The 21863-nt window shown below is 41.0% G+C and overlaps 1 protein-coding gene across 8 annotated transcripts in view; it reads left to right on the top strand.

The window, feature by feature from the left end:
- The window catches only part of SORCS1 (sortilin related VPS10 domain containing receptor 1), a 531938-nt gene that overhangs the window by 429166 nt on the left and 80909 nt on the right, over positions 1 to 21863 (top strand). For all 8 annotated transcript variants that reach the window (XM_084993370.1, XM_084993369.1, XM_084993368.1 and 5 more), the window contains 7 exons: positions 5679 to 5781; positions 6047 to 6123; positions 8616 to 8707; positions 9987 to 10094; positions 11627 to 11744; positions 13472 to 13602; positions 17242 to 17355. In XM_084993370.1, the coding sequence (XP_084849496.1) occupies positions 5679 to 5781; positions 6047 to 6123; positions 8616 to 8707; positions 9987 to 10094; positions 11627 to 11744; positions 13472 to 13602; positions 17242 to 17355 (743 nt within the window). The remainder of the gene's footprint in view (positions 1 to 5678; positions 5782 to 6046; positions 6124 to 8615; positions 8708 to 9986; positions 10095 to 11626; positions 11745 to 13471; positions 13603 to 17241; positions 17356 to 21863) is intronic.

Raw genomic sequence — 21863 nt, 5'->3', positions numbered from 1 at the left:
CTCCTTCCTCTACCTGCCAGTCTCTTCTCCACATAGCAGCCAATGCAACCTTTTTTTTTTAAATCCAACTTTATTGAGTTGAAACATGAATACATAAATTTTCCCATTTTAAGAGTACAGTGATAAATCTTGACAAATGTGTAGACTCATATAACCACTTTGCACAGTCAGGATTGAATCTTTTCATCACCCTAAAAAATTGCTCTGTGCCTCTTTGCAGTCAATATCCACCCCCCACCCTTGGCCCCAGACAACCGCTAATCTGTTTTATTTCATGAGAAATTAGATTGTTCTTTTCTAAAATTTTATGTAAATGGCATCAACTTGAGCTTTAAAAATTCAGAGCATGTCCTTCCTTTATTTAAACCTTTTATTGACTTTCTAATTCAGGTGGAATGAAGTCCAAATACTTAACCATGGCCCACAAGATCCCATATGGTCTGGCCCCTGTCTGCATCTCCTGCCTAGTCTCAACTCTTCCTTCCTTACTCATAGGTCACAGTTGGGGAGCAGGACACACCTTTCTATACCATTAGCTCACTCTGCTCATTTATGTCTTATGCTCTATATTTGCCATCATATGTCTTAAAATGCCCTCCTTCTAACTTGGCTTTATCTTGGCATTCAGATCCTTGCTTGATTACCTTAATTTCAGAAAGCTTCCTTGAGCATTCTCTGAAGTTGCACTTGGCCCAGCATTTTATATTCATGAACTTTCTTACCCTCTGAAGCCAGCCTGTGCATTTATTGGTTTTTGGTCCAGCTTTCTCTGCTGCAAGTGAGCTCCATGAGTGCAGGGGCCATGGCTCTCTTTTTGGTCACTCCAGAGAATCAACTCAACAGTCACACTTGATACATGGTAGGGGCTTACCACACAAGTTGTTGAGGGTGCTGTGTTTGTTTGAAGCTGTCACACCACAGTCATATGTGTGAGTTTCCTATTTGGACTTTAATAGAAACCTTTCCTTGCCATTGATAGTCACATGGAAGGATTTGTCATAGCATCCACCTCCTGAAGCTCAAGGTACAAGTTGACCCCAAATTGCAAAATCAGTAGGTTCATCAAGGTTGAGCAAAGATGAATTAATGAGATACCAATGTGTGGTACCCAAGAATCCTTTGGCCTTTCTCCCTCATGAACCCTGTTGTTTAATGTAGTCTAATCTGAGCTTTAGAAAACAGGCAGCAGGCTGAGAAGGGGAAAATGACAAAAGGAAGAAGAAACCAAAATAATTTTATAAAAATCTGCCAAAGGAAGAAGATAGGAAACAAAACCCAGAGTGTGAAAACCTTCTGTAGGTTTGGGAGCTGGTAGCAGAAAGGAGATAAAAAGTGATTTTAGGTTGTGAATACTTCGAAAGTGACAGTGTCACTGAAAGCACAGCCTAGTGATTAGAAAAGAGATTTTTCCAGCAGAGCTGTTACAAATGTGGAACAAGTTCAGAATTGCAGCCCCAAATGGAATGTTCCTGGTAAAATGTATTCTCTAGAAATAAGACATCCAAGGTAATTTGGGGCTATATTTTTAGGACTTTTAGACTGATTGCCTGGAGGGTTCAGCTGGGATTTCTTTCCTCTGAAGACTGCGTCTAAGACAATTAGATGGGGGTGTTGTAGGTCACGGTCCACCTGCCTCCAAAACCTTAGAATCGGGCTCCCAAGAGGTAGGATGTGAGCTGAGCCTGTGACAAATCCTTGGGCCCCTAGGGAAAGCATAGTGTTTCATGGAGAGAGGTCGTGACTTCTTTATGGATTCACTTGGCAGTTTTCTACTAGAGCTAAAGCGTCCAGCTACCCCAGGAGACGCTTGACTCTGCTTCCTACTCCTTTGTACAGGCTGTTACTCTCCTTGTTCTGCTGAATTGAAGCAGGATTGAATGCCCCACACCCAGCCAGCTGTCTGGGGTACAATCCCCTGGGCCTCCCTCTTCTTTGCCACTGACTCTTTGAAAAATCAAGTGGATTCAATGTTCCAAATCAGTGTCAGAAACTGCACAAATATGTGTGTAGGGGGTGGACACTTTTGGGAAATTCACCTGCTGCCTTATTGTTTATGAAAGCTCTGAGCTGGCTTTTCAGTACAGTATTCAGATTAGGAACCATCAGGATGAAGGTACCATGAAGATGAGATGTAAAGGCTGTTAATTCCGAGGTTAGGGGGAAAGAGAAAGTGAAATGAGAAGCTGGTTGACTTAAATAATCAGTTTTTTGGTTTTTATTTTTGGTTCTTTTGTTTGTTTTTTTATAGCTGCACCAGCAGCATATGGAAGTTCCTGTGTAAGGAATTGAATCCAAGCCACAGTTGTGATGCAGCTGTGGCAACTCTGGTTCCTTTAACCCACTGTGGTGGGCCAGCCAGGGATTCAACCCACATCTCCCCAGTGACTGGAGCCACTGCAGTCTGATTCTTAACCCACTGCACCACAGTTTTTTAAAATTTATTTGTTTCATGTTGGGGACTGCCTTGTATCATTTGTTATTTCTCCACGGGCTACCTGCAGTGCTAGGAAGATAGTATCTAGTTCATGGATCAGTTGAATTCAGCAGGCATTTACCTAACACTTGCAATGACCAAATGATTTTGTTGGTTAAAGTGAGAAAAAAAAGAATAAGGCAAAAGAAGGTAACTGGAGCATAGAGGTTCATGATGGACCTGAAGAATTTGTGTTCTCCCTGAATTCGAATACAAAACTTTGTCCGTGCTTGACTTTATGCACTTTTTCTTGAAAAGAGTCTTCAATTTACATCAGATTCTCAAACTCTGTACCTGACTCTGAAAAAAAAAAAAAAAAAAAGAATGCAGACCTAGCTGTTTCTAGTATTAGCCAACTGATGATATTCCATGCCTTGTGACTATGTATGAGTAAGGACAAGGGGCAGCTTACAGAGATGCTGGTCCATCCATTCTCTGTAGGTTAGCTGCTAGATCATCGTGGTTTCACTGAACAGGCCTGCATTTTCTTAATACGGAGGGGAATAGAGAAATATCTATGAGATAAGCTGTACTTTGACTCTATTGGCAATAATTCTGGAAAGATGTTTAGATATTCAGTACATGTCTGCTAATGGAAGAAAGGAAGGCAGGGAGAGAAAAGTGGACAGAGTGCCCTCTGCCTGGGCAAAATGTGCATTATGAGAACTAGAGAGCCTTGTCTTGTGTTTGTCATGAGTTTGCAATGGCTTGATAGTCATTTTAACAAACCTACCTAATAATCTTTGGTGATTTAACTTTGATAAATGTCCAGAACCGTTCAAGTAGAAAAGCTTAAGTTAAAAAAGTGAAGGTGAATCACTTAACATTGTTTTTCTGCAAACATTGATGTGGACGGTATAACTTCCCTGACAAAAATGGAAGAAGGGAAAAGAAAAGCCACAGAATATTTTCCTTGTACCAGTTGGGGGCAATCCAGTACTACAAATATGAGAGTGGAGAAAAAAGTGCACAAAAAAGATCATTTCTGATGTTGCTGCAACTGCATGAGGTGGTGTCGTTTCTTCTCAAATTAATTTAGCTCCAGCCTCTGAAAGCCACAGCAGCAGACTAGTGCTGAGATGGCCGATTGAAAATGCCCTCTTTCTTTTGTAATAGCAAGTGCCCTATATCAAATAATTCTTGGGTCAGGTGGCAACTTAGCTTCACAGTCTTCCAGACTGCAGGGTTATGGAGCATGTGGCGCATGGCTGGCTCATGATTCCAAACCGAGTACTCACTTGACCAGAGGTGTCCTGCTATGTTGGGTGGTGCAACCCCCCCCGCCCCACTAAGCCCATATGCCTAAGTATAATCCCCAAGGAATAATCACTTTTTAAAATGCCATGGAGATCTTCACATTATTCTGATGATGTGGTTACATATAAGCCCACGTACTTCTGGCATTGTTCTGAGTAAAACAGTAAAGTAAGGTCTTTCATGTCCTAACTTGAAAGCTTTATATTTCAAGTGTTTATTGACTGCCTTTTTTAGATGCTATGCGAGGTTTTACAGAGGATGCAAAGTAGTACTTAATGTTTTCTCTTTATTTGTAGCATGTGTCTCTTAGAGGGATAAAACTGTGCATGCCTTGGATAGATAATCCAGGACTTTGCTTGGTAATTATAAATCAGGGATGGTCCTGATAGGCTGCAGTGGTCAGGAAAATTTTCATGGAAAAACAGTTTGACACCTCTGTGTTATCCTGTGTCCACATCTTCCTAAGTTTTGTGCAGCACTGCTCTGGGACCCTAAAACAGAAAACAATACCCCCTCTGGTTTTCCTCTTGGACAAAAGGATGCCCTATTTTGGGGTCTGACTCTTCTTATAGGGTGGCCTTCCTTATTCTTATGGAACATTATAGAGTAAAAGTTTCCTTTTTTGAAAGCTTCACATGAAATTTTCATGCAAAACAAATAGTTTATTACAATCATCATTCCTTGAGAATTTACTCTCTGTCTTGGCAGTGAGGCAAAGACCCTCTGTTATGATCCAGTGTTCTATTTCACCAGCCTTTTGGCTACTTTTATTCCTGAGTTTCATTTTTAGTTTGTCATTTACTCTGTCCCATATAAATGTAATCATTGTATCTCCATAGCTTTCTGAATATCTGCTGGCTGAGACAGAGCAGAATGAAAGTAATAACAGAGACGCATTGGTGATTCTAAAAACTGAAGTCGATAAGATTAGAAAATAATCTTCTTAAGAGATGTGGGTTCAGACCCAAACTTTTAGTTTTTGACTACTCAGTATAAGAATTATCTTTAAATAAAATTTGTATGAGATTTATTATCTTGTTTGTGAAAACTATGGATGTCTTAATCTGAGAACTTGTTCGAGGTATTGACATACAAAAAGGTCCCTTAAATTTAAGTTGTTATTAATAGTGCATTTTGTTTACAAGAATGATTTTTATGTTGAATAACACTGAGTCTGATAAGACCTTGACACAGACCCTATGCCAGTTATCTGGTGGATGTTAGGACAGTTACACATTTCATGCAGCTTCGTCTGTGGAACTGAGACCAAGATTTCAAACAGCTAAGAGACACTAAGTGATTTCATCAAAGCCTAGCCAAACTTTTCTTCCTATGTCATATCCCATTTCTCCTCCTTGATGGTACCTGACTACCTACTGTATTACAGTTCAACTCTTCCACTTCTTTTCTTTGTTATTGATGGTACTCAGACTGAAAATATCCTTTATCCTCTTGACTATCTCATCTGTGGTTCATATCTACTCACCTTTGCCTTGGCTACCATTTTCTCCTTGAAACTCCCCCAATCCAAAGTTTGTAGTGGTCTAGTTATCCTCCAGAATTTCATATTTTGTCTGTACTGATCCCATGTCTGTTAAAATATTCTCTTAATAGTAATAAAAAGATCTTAAAATATATATACTCAATAGTGGCAGAAACCAAAATTAGTGAATGTAACTGTTTCATAGGCTATACCACATGTTTTGTAAATACACTACTAAAGTGTTTGTTGAATGGCCAAATAGTGATTATAGCAGTAGATTAAACTTCAATTGCAGGTGCTCTCTTTTTCACAGACTTGGCAGTTGTCTTATACTTAGTGGATAGCAGATATATGTGGAATGAAAGATGGATGAATGGTGGGTTCATGGATGGATGCTCTGAATCTGAGCTTTAAGTGACCATTTAGATTATGTGCCTTTATGACCCTCATTTCTCCTCTTCTCAGCCCTACTGCTCACTACACCTTCACCTTAAGGTCTCTGAAAATCCCTACACCTCAGGGATCATTGCCAGCCGAGACACAGCTCCCAGCATCATAGTGGCTTCAGGTAAGAAGCTTGCCTGGTTTGCTTGCTACTGTAAAGTGCGTTATTTTAAGAAACTAGCTCTCTGTGCTTGGAACTTAATGAGCAAGCTAAAAATATTTTTGAAAGACACCAAAACCATTGACCCTGAGGCAAGTATGCTGCAAAACCCTGCTCAGATATAACGTCCGCAGTCTAAATCCATCTCAGGCAAGGCACACTGCCAGCATAGCCCATCATTAGCTTTTGCAGAAAGTTCCCTTCACTGATGGTTATGTGTTCTCTCCAGGTAACATAGGCTCCGAGTTGTCAGACAGCGACATCAGCATGTTTGTCTCTTCAGATGCAGGGAACACTTGGAGGCAGGTAAGAAAGTATCCTGGGTCAAGTTACTGAAGTTAAAAGAATCTAAAAATTGTCCCACCTGGTTCACTTCTGGGAACTTACTCAGCAACACATAAATCCTCAAGTTTGCCAACAGGTTTATTTTCCTTTTTGTTTTATGAAAGTCTTTTTAAAAAGTCTTGAGTTTAGTAAAACAGTTACGAAATTTGGTTTATGTTTGATAAAAATGTTCTCAGAGACTATATGTAAGAAATTTTCTAAGTGTCAGTGAAACCAAATTAGATGTACTGAATTTTTCCCATGAAAGAAAACTAGAATTCTCGGGAGTTTATTATGGAGGGAGCCTGGAAGGGAAATTATCTACTCAGCACTGGGTTGCCTTCATAAATTCCCCTTGCCTTGAAGTCAGAACAGAGAGGAATGCGATGATATAGAAATAGCCATGACCCAGGTGGTGTCAGAGATGTTTCAAGCTCATGTGCAAAAGACAAAGTGATAACCATCAGGGTGCATATGTTAGGGAAAGTCAAATGGAATGACTTTAAACCAATGTGTTTAGCTTAAATGCTTCCTCTTTCTTCTGAATGAAAATTATGTAATCATAGCTTATAAAACAGACACTTAATGAGGTTTAGCAATCATAACAAGATATGTGCCTGATGCCTAGTTGTTGCACTTCAATAAATATGTTTTAATAAGCCACTGACATTTAATTATCATACAATAACTAACACCATAAATTGAAATCTAACACACAGGTAATCACACTGCAATGAGAACTCTCTGCTTTAAATTTTATATAGAGATGTTCATGTTATGATCTAGCTACCATTTCCTAGCTTCATAGATCTGCACTGCAATTCCCATGTTTTGAGAAGAGTGGGGCAAGAAAGAAACTTGCTTTAAGAAGTCTCTGGTCTTTTGGTCTAGGAGGTACGTAGGATATTAAGCTTCCTATGAAGAAGAGAATGAGATCCAAGGTCTTATTTTTTTTTTCTTTCTAACATCCCAAACAAAGCCAAGAAGGGATAAATTAGGAATTTGGAATTAACACATACACATTACTATATATAAAATAAGTAACTAACAGGGACTTACTGTATAGCACAGGGAACTCTACTCAATATTCCATAATAACCCATAAGGGAAGTGAATCTGAAAAGAAATGGCTATGTATATCTATATATCTATATATCTACACACACACACACACACACACACACACACACACAATATTGGATATATATATCCATTCTTCTTCAGATTCATTTCCCATGTAGTGTGTGTGTGTGTGTGTGTGTGTGTGTGTGTGTGTGTACACTCATGATTCTCTTTGTTGTACACCCAAAACTAACACAACATTGTAAATCAACTATACTCCAGTAATATTTTTGAAAAAAGAAGAAAGCTAAGAAATCTCTGCTATACTCCTGGGATACTCATGGGTATAAGAGGTAAAGAAAGGGGGAAAATTATGCCTATAGTGTAACCGCAGACAAGGCTATACTAACAGTGTAATTGTGAGAAAATAGCCCACATCTCATACAGAGAGGACTTAGAAGTTGTTTTCATCCTGTTTCCTTTTGACCTCCAATTCATCTCTTTATATTTTGAGAAAGACCCACTGGCACATGTACCCAAGTGATGATCCCATTTTGATCAGAACTACTTTATAGCTTGTTAGAGAATCTCTGAGTTGAACAAGTACATCTGCCCTCATAATACTGGAAAACTTTGAAATAATTACATCTGTAATGGATGCTGTAATGCTGCAAGTCCCATCAGCATCAGTTACCATCTAATGGTAACTGATTGGAAATTCACCCTTATTTCTACACCTTAGTTTTCTCATCTGGAAAAATGAGAATATTGCAATAAAGTCTCTCTAAGGTTTCTTCAGTCTAAAGATGCTACCCAATATGACAGTTACCCAATATTCCAACATTTTCTTAAATGAGAATCAATAGACTTACCACCAAAAAATGAGAAAATAAATATAAATGCATAACTTTTAATTATTTAAATTTCTTTTGTGGAGCACCTAAAATAATAATAACAACAATTATTATTATTATTTGTCTTTTTAGGGCTGCACCTGTGGCATATGGAGTTTCCCAGGCTTGGGGTCAAATTGAAGCTGTAGCCACTGGCCTGTGCCATAGCCGCAGCATCATGGGATCCGAGCTGTATCTGCCATCTGCACCACAGCTTATGGCAATGCCAGATCCTTAACCCACTGAGTGAGGCCAAGGATTGAACCTGTATTCTCATGGATATGAGTCAGATTTGTTTCTGCTGAGCCATGACAGGAACTCCCTAAAGTAATTTTATGTAACTCCCGTGGTACTTGTAGCCAGCCTTGGGAAGCATTGTTCATAACTGTGTCTTCTCAAAGATTTGGGGGAACCCAGTTCTATTATGGAGAGAGTTCTGCTGTGGAAGACTAGTTCTCTGAACCCTGGGTACGTGTGGATGTGGGTGTGTGTCCCTGGGTGTGTGTTTTCCTTTTCCAGATCTTTGAAGAAGAGCACAGCGTTTTGTATCTGGATCAAGGCGGAGTCCTGGTCGCCATGAAGCACACATCTCTCCCAATTCGACATCTCTGGTAAAGGCATCTGTTGCGCATGGGTCATGTACATGATGGTTCCACACAGCTAAGACCAATCTGAGTTAGGCTATCAGTTTGTGACTGTGCTTATAGAAAATTGTCGAGGTCTGCTAGAATATAACTTATTCCTTTGCTTTACTAAAACAAGAAGGAGGAAGAAAAGAGAGAGAGGGAGGGAAGAAGAGAGAGGCAGCTTGGTTCTGCCCCTTAGAGAGGAATTGTGTTATGGTTTTCATATGTGGCAGAACCCTCTCCCCGCCCAGCACCCCCAATACCTTATTCTTTCAGTATATTTGTGAGTAGAATAATGCATCAAGGATAATCTCTGAATAGCTTATCTTTTTGCAACCACTTGTCTCAGGTAACATCTCCTGGAGTTTAGTATTTGCATTCACTATGTGCATTCTACACAGGGATCAGCAGTTCATGACCCTTCTACTCCAGTCCCATTTCTCCTGACCCTACTTCCTCAGCTTCCTTTTGGAGAGGTGATATTCTGGAACTCTTCCTGTAGGTCTTCCATAGGCTGACATGCAAGGCCTAACATGCAGAGGGATGTCAACAGACTTGTTCATCTTTGTTTTTGAACACGGCTCTCTCCACATGCGAGCTTGTTCAAAGTCAGAAGCTTGATTTTCCCTCCTCTGATGATGACTTTGGGAACCAATGGGAAAGCTGCAGAATAAGAGAACCAGAGGCTTAGCTTGGGGAAGGGCAGAGCAAAGGAAATGTCCTTTGCGGCCATCAGGGTTGCAGAGTCCTCTCTTACTTTCTAGAGTCTGTTCTTCTACACCCTTTCACTCAGTTGAGTCAACCAGAATTTACAACAATGTAAGAAAAATACCACTGAGGGTTTGATCATATAGAGGTGGCTGGTTCCAGTCTGTCTCAGTGGGTCTCATAAGGCCATTGCTCTTGGAATCACCTGTAAGATTTGCTGCTTGATTGCAGTGAGGTTTTGGAGAGGCTCACATTGAGACCTGAGATCTAATAAAATATCCAAAATTTTAAAAAATTCTATCAAAGGCTTATTATAATTCCTGTTTCATGCAGTTCTCCCCTTACTGCTGCTGTAACACATCTAGGTCCCAAATCACTTGGCTAACTGCCTCTCTATCTTCTGATGTAATTAAGAACCCATAGTCATAGAAGAGGCACACTTTGACAATGCCCCAAATACTTCTAAAATGTATCCTGTCCTGGTAATAGTATCTTTTCATGGAAAGGATTTTCTTTTGAGAGCTGATGACTGTTATTTTTTTTTTCCTGTCATTAGGTTGAGTTTTGATGAAGGGAGGTCTTGGAGCAAATACAGTTTCACATCTATTCCACTTTTTGTGGATGGGGTTCTGGGTGAGCCTGGGGAAGAAACTCTAATCATGACGTAAGTGGAAAACTGCCTTGTCCTCTAGTTTTGACATAAATCCAGAAACATGCTGTTTTTAGTTAAACCTATTCAACTTGCTACGGTCAGGTTTGAAGTTGCTAGCAAAGGCAGTACCTCTGATTTCATGATTCCCCAGCAAAGAGGAAAGAAGAATGTGGGCATCCATTTTCTTGGCTCTTTACTCGCTATTAGGAGACCCACACTGAGGGCTGGCAGCAAAATGGTACAGGCTATCTCTTTCTATACTGAATGAGTGTAGGGAAATGAGATGTGATTATTTCAATAGAAAATAAAGCTATCAACTTAAAACTTTAATAATAAACACACTTGATATACAGAAAATTACAGGTATATAGGAATGATTTCACTTTCAGGCAGAACACAGAGCTTGATCAAAATGCTGCAAAGGACGTTATTTTTCCCTGGCTCTTTACCTAACCCAATTGTGAGGCATATTAGGGAAACCATGAGAACAGTCTGTTCTTATGAAATTGCATTTACAGCTCATTCTTGTCTGGAAAGTGATGATCATTAATTTGTGAAAGACTTGATTAATGGCTTGCCTGCCTATGGGTTTTAAAACGTGAGCTTTGAATGTGAAATCTGAAATGGATTTTTTTCCTTCTGGAAAATCAGACATAGAAAACAGAGAGGGGAAGGTTTTAAAGGGGTTGATCCTATAGCAACGAAAATTTTTAAATCAAAATGAATAGTTGGTATCTTTTTCTAATATTTTCTCCCCTACCCCCCTGTGTTTTTTTTTTGTTTTTGTTTTTTTGTAATACAATGGAAAACATCAACAGAAATTTAATATGCTTAATAGCTACCCTTTTGCTTATGGTAAAAATAGTTTGATTAAAATGTTATTGTATAGTTTGTCTTTATTCAATTTTTATATTTGTAAAACACAGATGAAAAAAAAGCTGCCTGAAAAGGCTACTTTGTGGCTTTTATTCACATCTTCAATAGGTGATTCAAATGCCTCATTAAATAGCTGAGTCTCCCTGAGTAAGGAGGGGAGAATGAGCACGGTAGGAAATAGTTATAACTCCTCAGGCTTGCTGCCCACTTTCCCTCGGGACTGATGGGAAAGTGAAATAGGGTGGAAACCATGGGAACCGCGTGCATTACCAAGAGAACCTAGGAGTATAATCTCGCACTGCATAGAAGGTGGCATTTGTGATTGTTTTCTCCATCTTTTCCTTTCAACCATCCTTGTACAATATATAGAAGTGGGCTTTTAAGTCAGACACCCCGGGTTCTGACTCTACCAGTTCTTAGTGATTTGACTTTGTTTTTTTGCATGTTAACAAAACTCTTTGAGCCTCAAGTTACCAGAATGTGAAGTGGAGTCAATAACAGCAACCCTCCTCAGAAATGTGTTTAGGGGATCAAATGATATGACCGATGTCAAGGGCTTATTAGCCTTGTACTAAGCTCATAGAACACACTCAGCACATGGGAGCTGTGGTCATAACCATTGGCATTGCTATTATTGTGATTATTTTTTATCATCATGAACTCTGCAGAGTGTTTGGACACTTTAGCCACCGCTCTGAATGGCAGCTGGTCAAAGTGGACTACAAGTCTATTTTCGATAGGCGATGTGCCGAGGAGGACTACAGACCCTGGCAGCTGCACAGCCAGGTAGGAGGAGGGGGCTAGGTTGAGTCCTGGGTGGGAAGCATGAAGAGTATTGGGAAGAAAGCTAGTCATTAAAATGTCGGAATTGGGGTTCTCTGAGCAAAAATGTCCATTTAGGACTTTCTTACGTGTTTTGTGTTCTATAGCAGTGAACAAACTCAACATTTATGGCTTGTTGTGAAGTAATTTCTGTTTTTATTGTGCTAGGATATAATGAGATAAAATTCAAATGTGCTTGGCTTAGACTTACAACTTAAGATGAAATAGCAGCTCAGCACAGAGATCCAAATGTAATTTATCTGAGCATGTCATCTGGTTGCAGGGTGGGGGCAGGGGTGAGGAAAGCTCTTCAGTTTTATCTAGCAATGCAAAGGGAAATATAAAATAACAAAATTAAGCTGGCGAGTGGTGCCAGTCAAATGCCTCCTCTCCACAGCTGTGATTCCCTAGGGTTAGGTAGCAGTTCTTGTCTCTTTCCAAGGTACTGGTGTTATAGTATGCAAAATTAGGAGTTTCCATCGTGGCTCTGGAAGGCTAGGAACCCAACTAGTGACCACGAGGATGTGGGTTCAATCCCGGGCTTCACTCAGTGGGTTAAGGATCTGGTGTTGCTGCAAGCTGCAGATGCGGCTCAGATCCTGAATTGCTATGTCTGTGGCATAGGGCTGGCAGCTGCAACTCCAATTCGACCCCTAGCCTGGGAACTTCCATATGCCACAGGTGTGGCCCTAAAAATAAGGATGTGGGATTATTAATAGGAAAATTTCCTTCATCCAGGCCCCTCTCCAACTCAGCTTATGTCAGCATGCATGGCTGAAAGCCTCTCTCCTTTGGTTTCCTGAGGTAGAAGTCGTTTTGCTGGTCTCTCGAAGGACATGACAGAGTCCTCTGCTGCAGAGCCGTCACCTCATCCCAGCAGTGACACATCCTATACCCTAAACCTAAACTAAGTAACATACTTACATGTGGAATGTGTCATGCAGCTGGTTCCAGTGAGTCTGTTCAAGAAAGGCAGTGTAGCGTGGCTTAGACAAAGCTCTGTTCTAGTCCCTGAGATACACAGAGGGAGCTGAGTTTGACCATGGGAACTGCACCAGCTAGAATCATCCTCTCTACCTGGAGGCTCAACAGTAAAATTACTGCTGACTGACATTGCTGGTATTTTCCCCCTTGGAGTGCACAGGCATTATGATCTTCAGTGTTTTTATGTATTTTGTGGAAAGACACAGAATTTAGTTCTCTTGCTTGTCTGGTGGATGTATATAAAATCCGCGCTGTAAAGTTGAGTGGATAGAGAGTAAATCGGGACAACATGGGCCATTGTATTTCTTAGCAATACTCTTTTTTCCCCCCTATGCTTGTAAAAGATCAAATGCAGAAAGATCGAAGTTAATTACTGAGATTTGTTGCCAATAGCCTGTTATAGGCTGTCTTAGTTATCTGTGTATTCCTCATAGCACTGTACCTAGCACCTTGGCAGGTAAAGCCTTGCAGAATACATAGAGAATTTTTTGACACACCCTCAAGCCTTCTTAGGATGACCTTTATCTATAATAGGGCTATTAATAGGGCTCTAGACATCAAAAAAGGAAATGCTTGTTAGCACAAAGCAGACTATGTGAGTCCAGGTTACACTAAGGTTTAAGAACATATCTCCAAACTGTCCTGATGTGGAGTAGAGAAAGTCCAAGCCATGTACTTGACTGTGTGAGGTTCTTGTGTCCTTACAGGGGGAAGCATGCATCATGGGAGCAAAAAGGATATATAAGAAGAGAAAATCGGAGCGGAAATGTATGCAAGGAAAATACGCAGGAGCTATGGAGTCAGAGCCCTGTGTCTGCACAGAGGCTGATTTTGACTGGTGAGCTTGTGCTCTTCTCCCATGGAGTCATCGGGTATAGCAAACTAGCATGGACCTTAGTGAAAGCTGAGATTTGAACTTCTAGTAACATGCATAGATCCAAGTGGCAGACCTCATTTTCCTGTGAGCTTACCGCTTGGGGTCATCATGGCTTCCTAGCTGTGTGCATGTGTATAAGGAAAAACCAGGGGTTTCTTTAGGCTTAAGGAAGATTCAGAAGATGGCTGGTAGTTATCTTCACATATTTAACAGATCTCTGCACAAAAAGAAAGACCAGATACACCCTGAGTTTCTTCAGACAGCAACACTGTCTGAACTTTTCAGGGAGCAAATGTATTTGTGTTTAAGATGAAAACCTTTCTAGAATATAGGGTATAAAAGATTCCCCTGGTAGTGGGACAATGGTCATGTAAGGCAGTCTACCTGGAGACTTTCTTTTTTTTTTTTTTTTTTTTTTTATCTTTTTGTCTTTTTGTCTTTTCCAGGGCCGCTCCCATGGCACATGGAGGTTCCCAGGCTAGGGGTCCAGTTGGAGCTGTAGCCACTCGCCTACACCAGAGACATAGCAACTTGGGATTTGAGCTGCGTCTGCAACCTGTACCACAGCTCACGGCAACGCTGGATCCTTAACCCACTGAGCAAGGCCAGGGATCGAACCCGCAATCTCATGGTTCCTAGTCAGATTCGTTAACCACTGAGCCACAACGGGAACTCCTACCTGGAGACGTTCAATCAGTGGTTAGCTGTTGTTTGTGAGAGCCTTGAAAGACTCCTCTGAATTCAGTTCAAAGATGGAGTCCATGGCTTTGCCGTCTTTGGCTTTGTGAACCCAGTGGTAAGGCCGCCTTCTTCCTTTACCACAAGTAAGCTAGTGTAAGCTGGAAAAGTAGTCAGAGGGCCACAGTGTTCTTTCTGGAGCATGGGTTAAGCAGAAAGCTAGTTTTGGGGCCAGTGATGGCCTTGCTTGGGTCTAGTTTCGACATTCAGATGAGCTTGAAACGTGGTTGAGGGTGAGTAGGTGGTAACTCCCTTGATCACATCCATCTCAGTTTCTGTTTCTTTTTTCCTCCTTCTTTTTAAAAATGTGTTTATATATTTTGGGTTTAGAGAAAGCAACTGCTCCATATATATATCAGTGTTAAATAAATTAAACTTGACCAGCATAAGAACCAAAGCCATTCATTTAACAACAGGATTAGCTTTGTAGCCATCATAGGTCATATATCTGGTCATCAAAATATCAGTGATTGGACTGATATACTGTGTATATACACATCTCTTATCTTAGAAAAAGGATGTCATCTCTCACGGAGGCCTTGAGGAGCATTCTCTAAATAAATAGTACTGGGCAGGCCTGGCAAATTGGCTGCCAGCACTCAGACTGATCACCCAAGGCTGTTCCTCTCCTGTTGGTAGAGAAGGCAAGCCAAGAGCCAGTACTGTGTTTCGCTGGGCTCAGCCAGAGGCCAAACAGAGCTTCAGTTACAGGGAGCCTCACAGGAATTCTGCAGAGGCCTCCCCAGCCCTGACTTCCTTTTCAGTCTGTGCAACGTTGTTAAAATCATAAAGATATTTTATCCCTGTCCTACCTGTTAGGATTAACATCCTGAAACACATTCACAGGGAAAACGTCCACGGATTGTTCCTCGTTCATCACATCCCTCTTTCTGAAGCCTGACTGCGTCTCTTTTATTCTATTTAAGGAGAGTTTGTAAGGGGAGCCTAACTTTTGGTCTTAGTGATTTAACTTCAGCCTTAGCAAACAGTCATTCTTGGACAGAGAGCAAATATCCTTTCTCATAAAAACCAGTCCCGGAGTTCCCATCGTGGTGCAGCAGAAAGGAATCCGACTAGGAACCACGAGGTTGTGGGTTCGATCCCTGGCCTCGCTCAGTGGATTAAGGATCTGGCATTGCCATGAGCTGTGGTGTAGGTCCCAGACATGGCTCGGATCTGGTGTCGCTGAGGCTGTAGCGTAGGCCAGCAGAAACAGCTCTGGTTAGAACCCTAGCCTGGGAACCTCCATATGTTTAGGGTATGGCCCTAAAAAGACAAAAGACCAAAAAAAAACCGTTCCCAATTCCCTTAATTTTTCTGAAAACATCTGTTCCTGTTCCTTTGGGAATCTTTTCTACAGGGTCCCAACATAAGCCAGTCATTTGTTGTTGGCATTACCATGTATTGTTTTTCTGTTCAATTCTAAGCTAGTTGAGTGTGAAGAGAACTCGGGCAAAAGGAAAGTTTCTCCCTTTCTTCATCTCTCACTCCCCTTAGGCTTGGCCCAATTCTTGCATTCCTTTGTGATTGCAATCTGCTGCTCATCCCACTAACTAAAATGTCATCAGAGGAGTGGGAAGTGCATCATGAATGAGGTCACTGTAAGGTTATCTGGTCAAATGGGATTTTTGAAACTGCATGATTTCTGAAAATATTTTGGAAGGCTCACCATGACCTAGTTGATTTCTCACAGTAGCTAGAGCTTAGGTAATTCCAACTGACTGTTGCATCACAAAAGGTGATTGTCATTGAGTGTTCTCTCTTGGCTTGGCTCTCCCCTGGACAGACTCCCCTATCCCCGCATAACCCAGATGACCTTGACAGTTATTCTCCAGCATTTGTAAAGTAACTTCCAGACATGAACATTGGGCATCCTGTAGGCAGCATTTCTGAAGTCTTCCTACCCATGCTGTCTTGAGCTGGCACCAAATCCAGCTGGTATGTGCATAATTCTGAGTGCCAGCTGCCTGGTGACAGGGTCCTTAGCAAGCCGAGTTCTTCTCTCCCAGCCTTCATGCGCCAGCATCTCACCTCCATGACACAGATGGGCCAATTCATACTAACGCTTGCTGAGTGCTGCCAGCAATTTGTCTGTGCATGTGGAGGTGCAATTTGTTGCCATCTTTGCACCCGAGTTTATCTTTCAGACGCCAAGAATATCAGGCCATTCAGAGGCTCCTGGAGGCAAGGGAAAAGTCTTTGACTGTTTTCAAACTAGAGAGACGATTTAAAGCAGTTTGTCCCAATTGGCAGTGTTAACTGAGGAGAGCAGAGCTTTTCTTTGGGGGAATGCTAGCAACACTCCTGAAGGACATTTCTTCTCCTGCTAACTTTGAAACATATGGCTTATGCACAGAGAGCCCTGGCTCAGCTCCCCTTGGTGTATCCAGATGTCTTGGAAGAGCACCCCAAAGACATCACTAGTGTGAGGATAATGCCACCTGTGGTGTCATACAACTCTTCATTGAAACCCGACACTGAGGATGGGAGCATCCCCCACTATAGCTTTCTCTGGGTCCAGCCAGAGTCAGTATTGTGTCTCTCACTAAGGAGAATAGTGTCTCCTCTTGACTTAAAAGTATTTGATGGGAATTATTGGGCATTAGGCTTTCCTATCTACACATGCCTCTCTCTGGCCTCCAAGTTAGCATTTCTCAAAATGGGTTCTCTAGAATGTTTCCATGGGTGATTTATAGATAATTCATGGAAAAAAAGTCTCCATTTTTGGAAAAGCATTGACTCAACAAATGCTTGTTCTTTGATGAATTGACTAGAGTAGAAGTTGGCCACGGACTGACATGAAATTGTCCTCAGTAACGTTGTCACCTACTGAAAGGTTTCTCTTGGCTCTCTGCCCAACAGTGACTACGGTTATGAGCGACACAGCAATGGCCAGTGCCTGCCAGCATTTTGGTTCAATCCATCTTCTCTGTCGAAGGACTGCAGCTTGGGACAGAGTTACCTCAATAGCACTGGGTGAGTGTCTGAAGCAGGGGCCTTAGGAGGTCAACTTCGGCTGCTTTTGAACATGTGTGAAGTTTACAGAATTGCTTTGATCAGAGACCATGCCTATTTCATGACAGCACCAATGTATTTGCCTGTGTTCATTTTCATAATGCAGCACAGATTTGCCTTGTTAAGGCAAATTTCACCTGAGAATAAGACCCCAGGTGCAAATAAAGAAATGAAACAAATTCCTTAGATGAAGGTGGCAGTATTGATAATATATTGTCATTTCTTCATTTTTTGAAACTTTTATTTCAGAACTGTTCAGTCATATGATACCTTTTACCTTCACTCCATCCCTGGACAGCCAAATAAGTATTTTCCATGTGTGTTTCCTGTTTTACAAATGTGGAACCCGGAGGCAGAAAGGAAGCTCATTGACTTTTCAAGAGTGTGCTAGTGTTAGTAGAACTGTGTTTAATTTTCTCCATGTCCGCTCTTGACACGTTGAAGGCATGCATTCTTTCTTTATAAATCTGAAATCAGCATCTAAAATTGTGTGTTTAATGTTCTGTGTTGTGGGGGGTTATACAATATTATTTAAGAAATACCCTCAAAGGGAAAATAGTCTTTGACTTACCTGCAGTTGTAACTGATATTTATAGAGTGGGTGCAACTATTCGGATTCTAATTCAACAGTCTATAAAAACACATTGATGAATAGGGCCTAACGAGTGAGGTATTAATCAGGGTTTTCTGGAGATACATTTTTCTATCTTCAATTGGAGATATACATGTGTATATAAATAAAGAGATGCATTATAAGGAATCGGATCACCCAGTTATGGAGGTTGGCAAGTCCAGGTCATGAGATCTGTTGGCTCGCTAGGGATCCAGGAGAAAGGATGGTGTTTCCAGTCCCAGTCTCGACACTGGTGGTGAGCCAGGAAAGCTGACGGTGCCGTTCCTCTCCGAGGCCGCAGGGTCGAAACCCAGCAAGAGCTGATGTTTCCATCTGAGTGTGAAGGCAGGAAACGTCATGTCCAGGGTGAAGGCAGTGGGACAAGGCACATTTTCTCTTCTTCAGAAGAGGGTTAACCTTTTTGGCCTTTTTAAGCCTTCAACGGATTAGCTGAGGCCCACCCATTTTGGGGAGGACAATCTGCTTTTGTCAGCCTATTGCTTTAATATTACTCGCATCCAAAAACACCCTCAGAGAAACATCCAGAATAATATGTGACTCAATATGTGGGCACCTTTTGGCCCATTCAAGTTGATGCATAAACTTAACTATCACAGGTGATACTAAGTTATAGCTAAGTTTAAATATGTCTATCATATTAACTAAAGATATTATATATTTAGCTGTGATGATGGTATTCTGGTTAGGATAAAAAAGAAAAGGAAACCTTATCTTTTAGAAACACATAATATGTGACATTTGTTTTAAAATATTTTTAAAAAGATAGGTATTAATAAATGTTGAAGATAAATTAATGAGGCGTGGGTATTATACTGCCTTCTCTCTTGTTTGTGCATATTTGCGAATTCTGACATTGAAAAGTTAAAAAGGGAGGAAGAAAGGGAGAGATGGGGAGAAGGAGGGAGGGGAGAGGGATGGAGAGAGGGAAGGAAGGAAGGAGAGAGGGAGGGAGGAAAGAAGGAAGAGGGAAGGGGGGATGGGGGAGGGAGAGAGGAGCAGGCACCTCACCAACAGACCAGGAAAAGGAGGAAAGGAAGGAAGAGGGAAGGGGAGGAGCAACTGGTACTACTTGACAGTTGTTCTTTGCACACCAGCTGCAGTAGAGAGGTGAGGACATCCATGTTTTCATTTATGTACTTTTGTATTTGAAATTTCGGAAGTTTCTTTAAAAAAATTAACAAAATAACAAATCCTACTTTTTTAAAGGAAAGAAGAAACACAAGCACCTATGTCAATATTCTTACCACTGATGTTAAAGAGTCCTACAACTTTTGAATAAAGAGATAAGCTGCAATTTGTTGGAACTGTAGCACAAAACCTGAGAAAATTACAAATAACATTTTTACAGCGTGGGGGTAGCGAGGTCTTCAGCATCTAGCACTGTGGGAAAAAATGGAAAAGGGCTGATGAAATAACTAAACTCAGTGGTGAAGAAATGCCAAAGGAAGGGACGTTATCATTTGCAGGTACCAGCCTGTTTAGGTATTGTAATGCACATTGGGAGCCCCTGAAGCTAATTTCAGAATTGATTTTTCTCTCACAAGTCAGTTGAGGAAGTTATACTTATTCCCTCTTTGATGTTGATGACAGGAAGCTGAAGTTCAGAGGAGTCTAATTTGCTCCAGATGCTAATCAACTCGCTGCAATAAGACAGAATAAAGGCTGATGACCCCTCATGTTTCAGTTTATTGAGAATATATATTATTTTAATTTTATAATTATATATATATATGTATACACACACACATATACAAACATACACTATTTTAAGTCTACTTAAAAAGATTTCACCGTTCCTTTGGAAAACTTTAGTTTGTGAAACCCAAATTAATCCTAAGCCATATAAAGTAAAACATCAGAGATGAATAATTTATAATATTCTATTCAATGGGATTTTTCAACTGTGCCCCATAAAATTACCATTTCAGTGACAAAAGTGGTTCAGCAATGAGTGTCCGGGTATATACATGTTTGTCAATGCAGTTGTGTTTATTAATCACCAAATCACAAATATTACTTCCCAAGGCTCTGTCTCTGCTCTCAGAAGGTTATTCCTATCTGTGGGTATTACATGAGAGCGTCTGATGCTAAAGGATCTTTGTTGAGTTATTGCATATGCTGGTTCTATTCATTTCATTCAGACTTTTTGCAGAAAAGCATCAGCATCAGAGAGTGACTTTGTGTAAAAAAAACATATGATAAATACCAGCCATCGCAGGTGGGATAAATGCATTGTTCTCAAGAGTTAAATGCTCCCAGGAGGAGGAGTGACCACCTGCATAAGGCCCTATGGACTAAGGTCAGGGGAAAGGGTGTCATTTGTGCCCCACAGATGATGCATTGTCTACACGACACATTTGTGTCAGGAATAAGAAGACTGTTGGCCAGGACAGGGACCTGAAATCATCCTCAAAGGAGGGTCCAGACCTCATATTCCCATTTGCAGTGTCTATAGCCAACTCAAGAGTGGGCAAGAGCTAATGTGTAGATGAATTTGAAAAAGAACTTTCTGTCCTTCTTAATCCCACTCCAGCCCCTCACCCCAGATGTCACTTATCTATATGTTGACTCAGTGGCATTTCATAAGGACATACTCAGTAATGTTATAGTCATTACAAGGCTGACTTTAAACATTTAGCTTTTCACTTAAAGACATCTAATTACTATATATACACGCACTTGCACACACATATATTTTTATGTTTAAAAAGCCAATTTAGGAGTTCCCATTGCAGCTCAGCAGGTTAAGAACCCAACATAGTCTCCATGAGGATGTGAGTTCAATCCCTGGCCTCACTCAGTGGGTTAAGGATCTGGCATTGTAGCAAGCCGTGGCTTAGGTTACAGATGCGGCTCAGATCAGATGTTGCTATGGCTGTGGTACAGGCTGGCAGCTTCAGCTCTGATTTGACCCCTGGCCTGGGAACTTCCATATGCCATAAAGTCAGCTGTAAAAAGAAGAAAAAAAGCTAATTTAGATTATCACTCCAATCCTGGACCCATTTCCCATACAATTGTGGTCTGTTTGGCATGCATGCTTTTAAACACCTTCCTTTGCATTTGTCATTGAATAATTATGTCAAGAAAAATATATAATTTGGGATATAGTTTTTAGATGCAATTTTCAACTAGATGTATTATTTTTCTCTTTGCCTTTTCCATTCAAACATGTGTCTTATGCATCTTTCCAGGTCAGAGTATATAAGGCTACTTGCTATCAAATTTTTTTGAACTTCCTGTAATCGAGCAGCTGGGATGATGTAGTCACCCCTTTCAGGGACATTGTGATCATTTCCTATTTCCTACCACTATAAAGCGTGCTGTAATTAGCATTCTCATACCATAATAATTGTTATTAAAACCGTACAACATTAATTAGAGTCTCTTTTGGCAATTGAAGCTCTTTCTGCCAGCTCCTAAAGCAAATTCCACCCAGTGAGCTGGTTAATTCTTAGAGCTCTGTCTCCAGGCATTGCCAAGCATCTCCATAAAGGTTAAAACACCAGCTTCCTCGGGGTTCCTGTTGTGGCACAGCAGAAACGAACCTGATTAGTATCCATGAGGATGCTGGTTTGATCCCTGGCCTTGCTCTGTGGGTTGGGGGATCTGGCATTGCTATGAACTGTGATCGCAGACACAGATTGGATCTGGCGTTGCTGTGGTTTTGTGGTTTTGTGGTTTTGGTGTAGGCCAGCAGTTGTAGTTGTAGCTCTGATTTGACCCCTAGCCTGAACTTGCATCTGCCACTGGTATGGCTCTAAAAAAGGAAAAACAAAAACAAACAAACAAAACACCAGCCTCCTGACCACACACTGCCTGTGAGCCCCAGAGATTC

This window comes from Sus scrofa, chromosome 14 (genome assembly GCF_054392235.1).
Source record: "Sus scrofa isolate SSC_HxYL_T2T_F1_AM1 chromosome 14, Sscrofa_HxYL_maternal_Yorkshire_Landrace_v2.0, whole genome shotgun sequence".
In the NCBI taxonomy this organism is placed as follows: Eukaryota; Metazoa; Chordata; class Mammalia; order Artiodactyla; family Suidae; genus Sus; species Sus scrofa.
The sequence above is the reverse complement of the archived record's forward strand: the minus strand, read 5'-3'. Positions and strand labels throughout refer to the sequence as shown.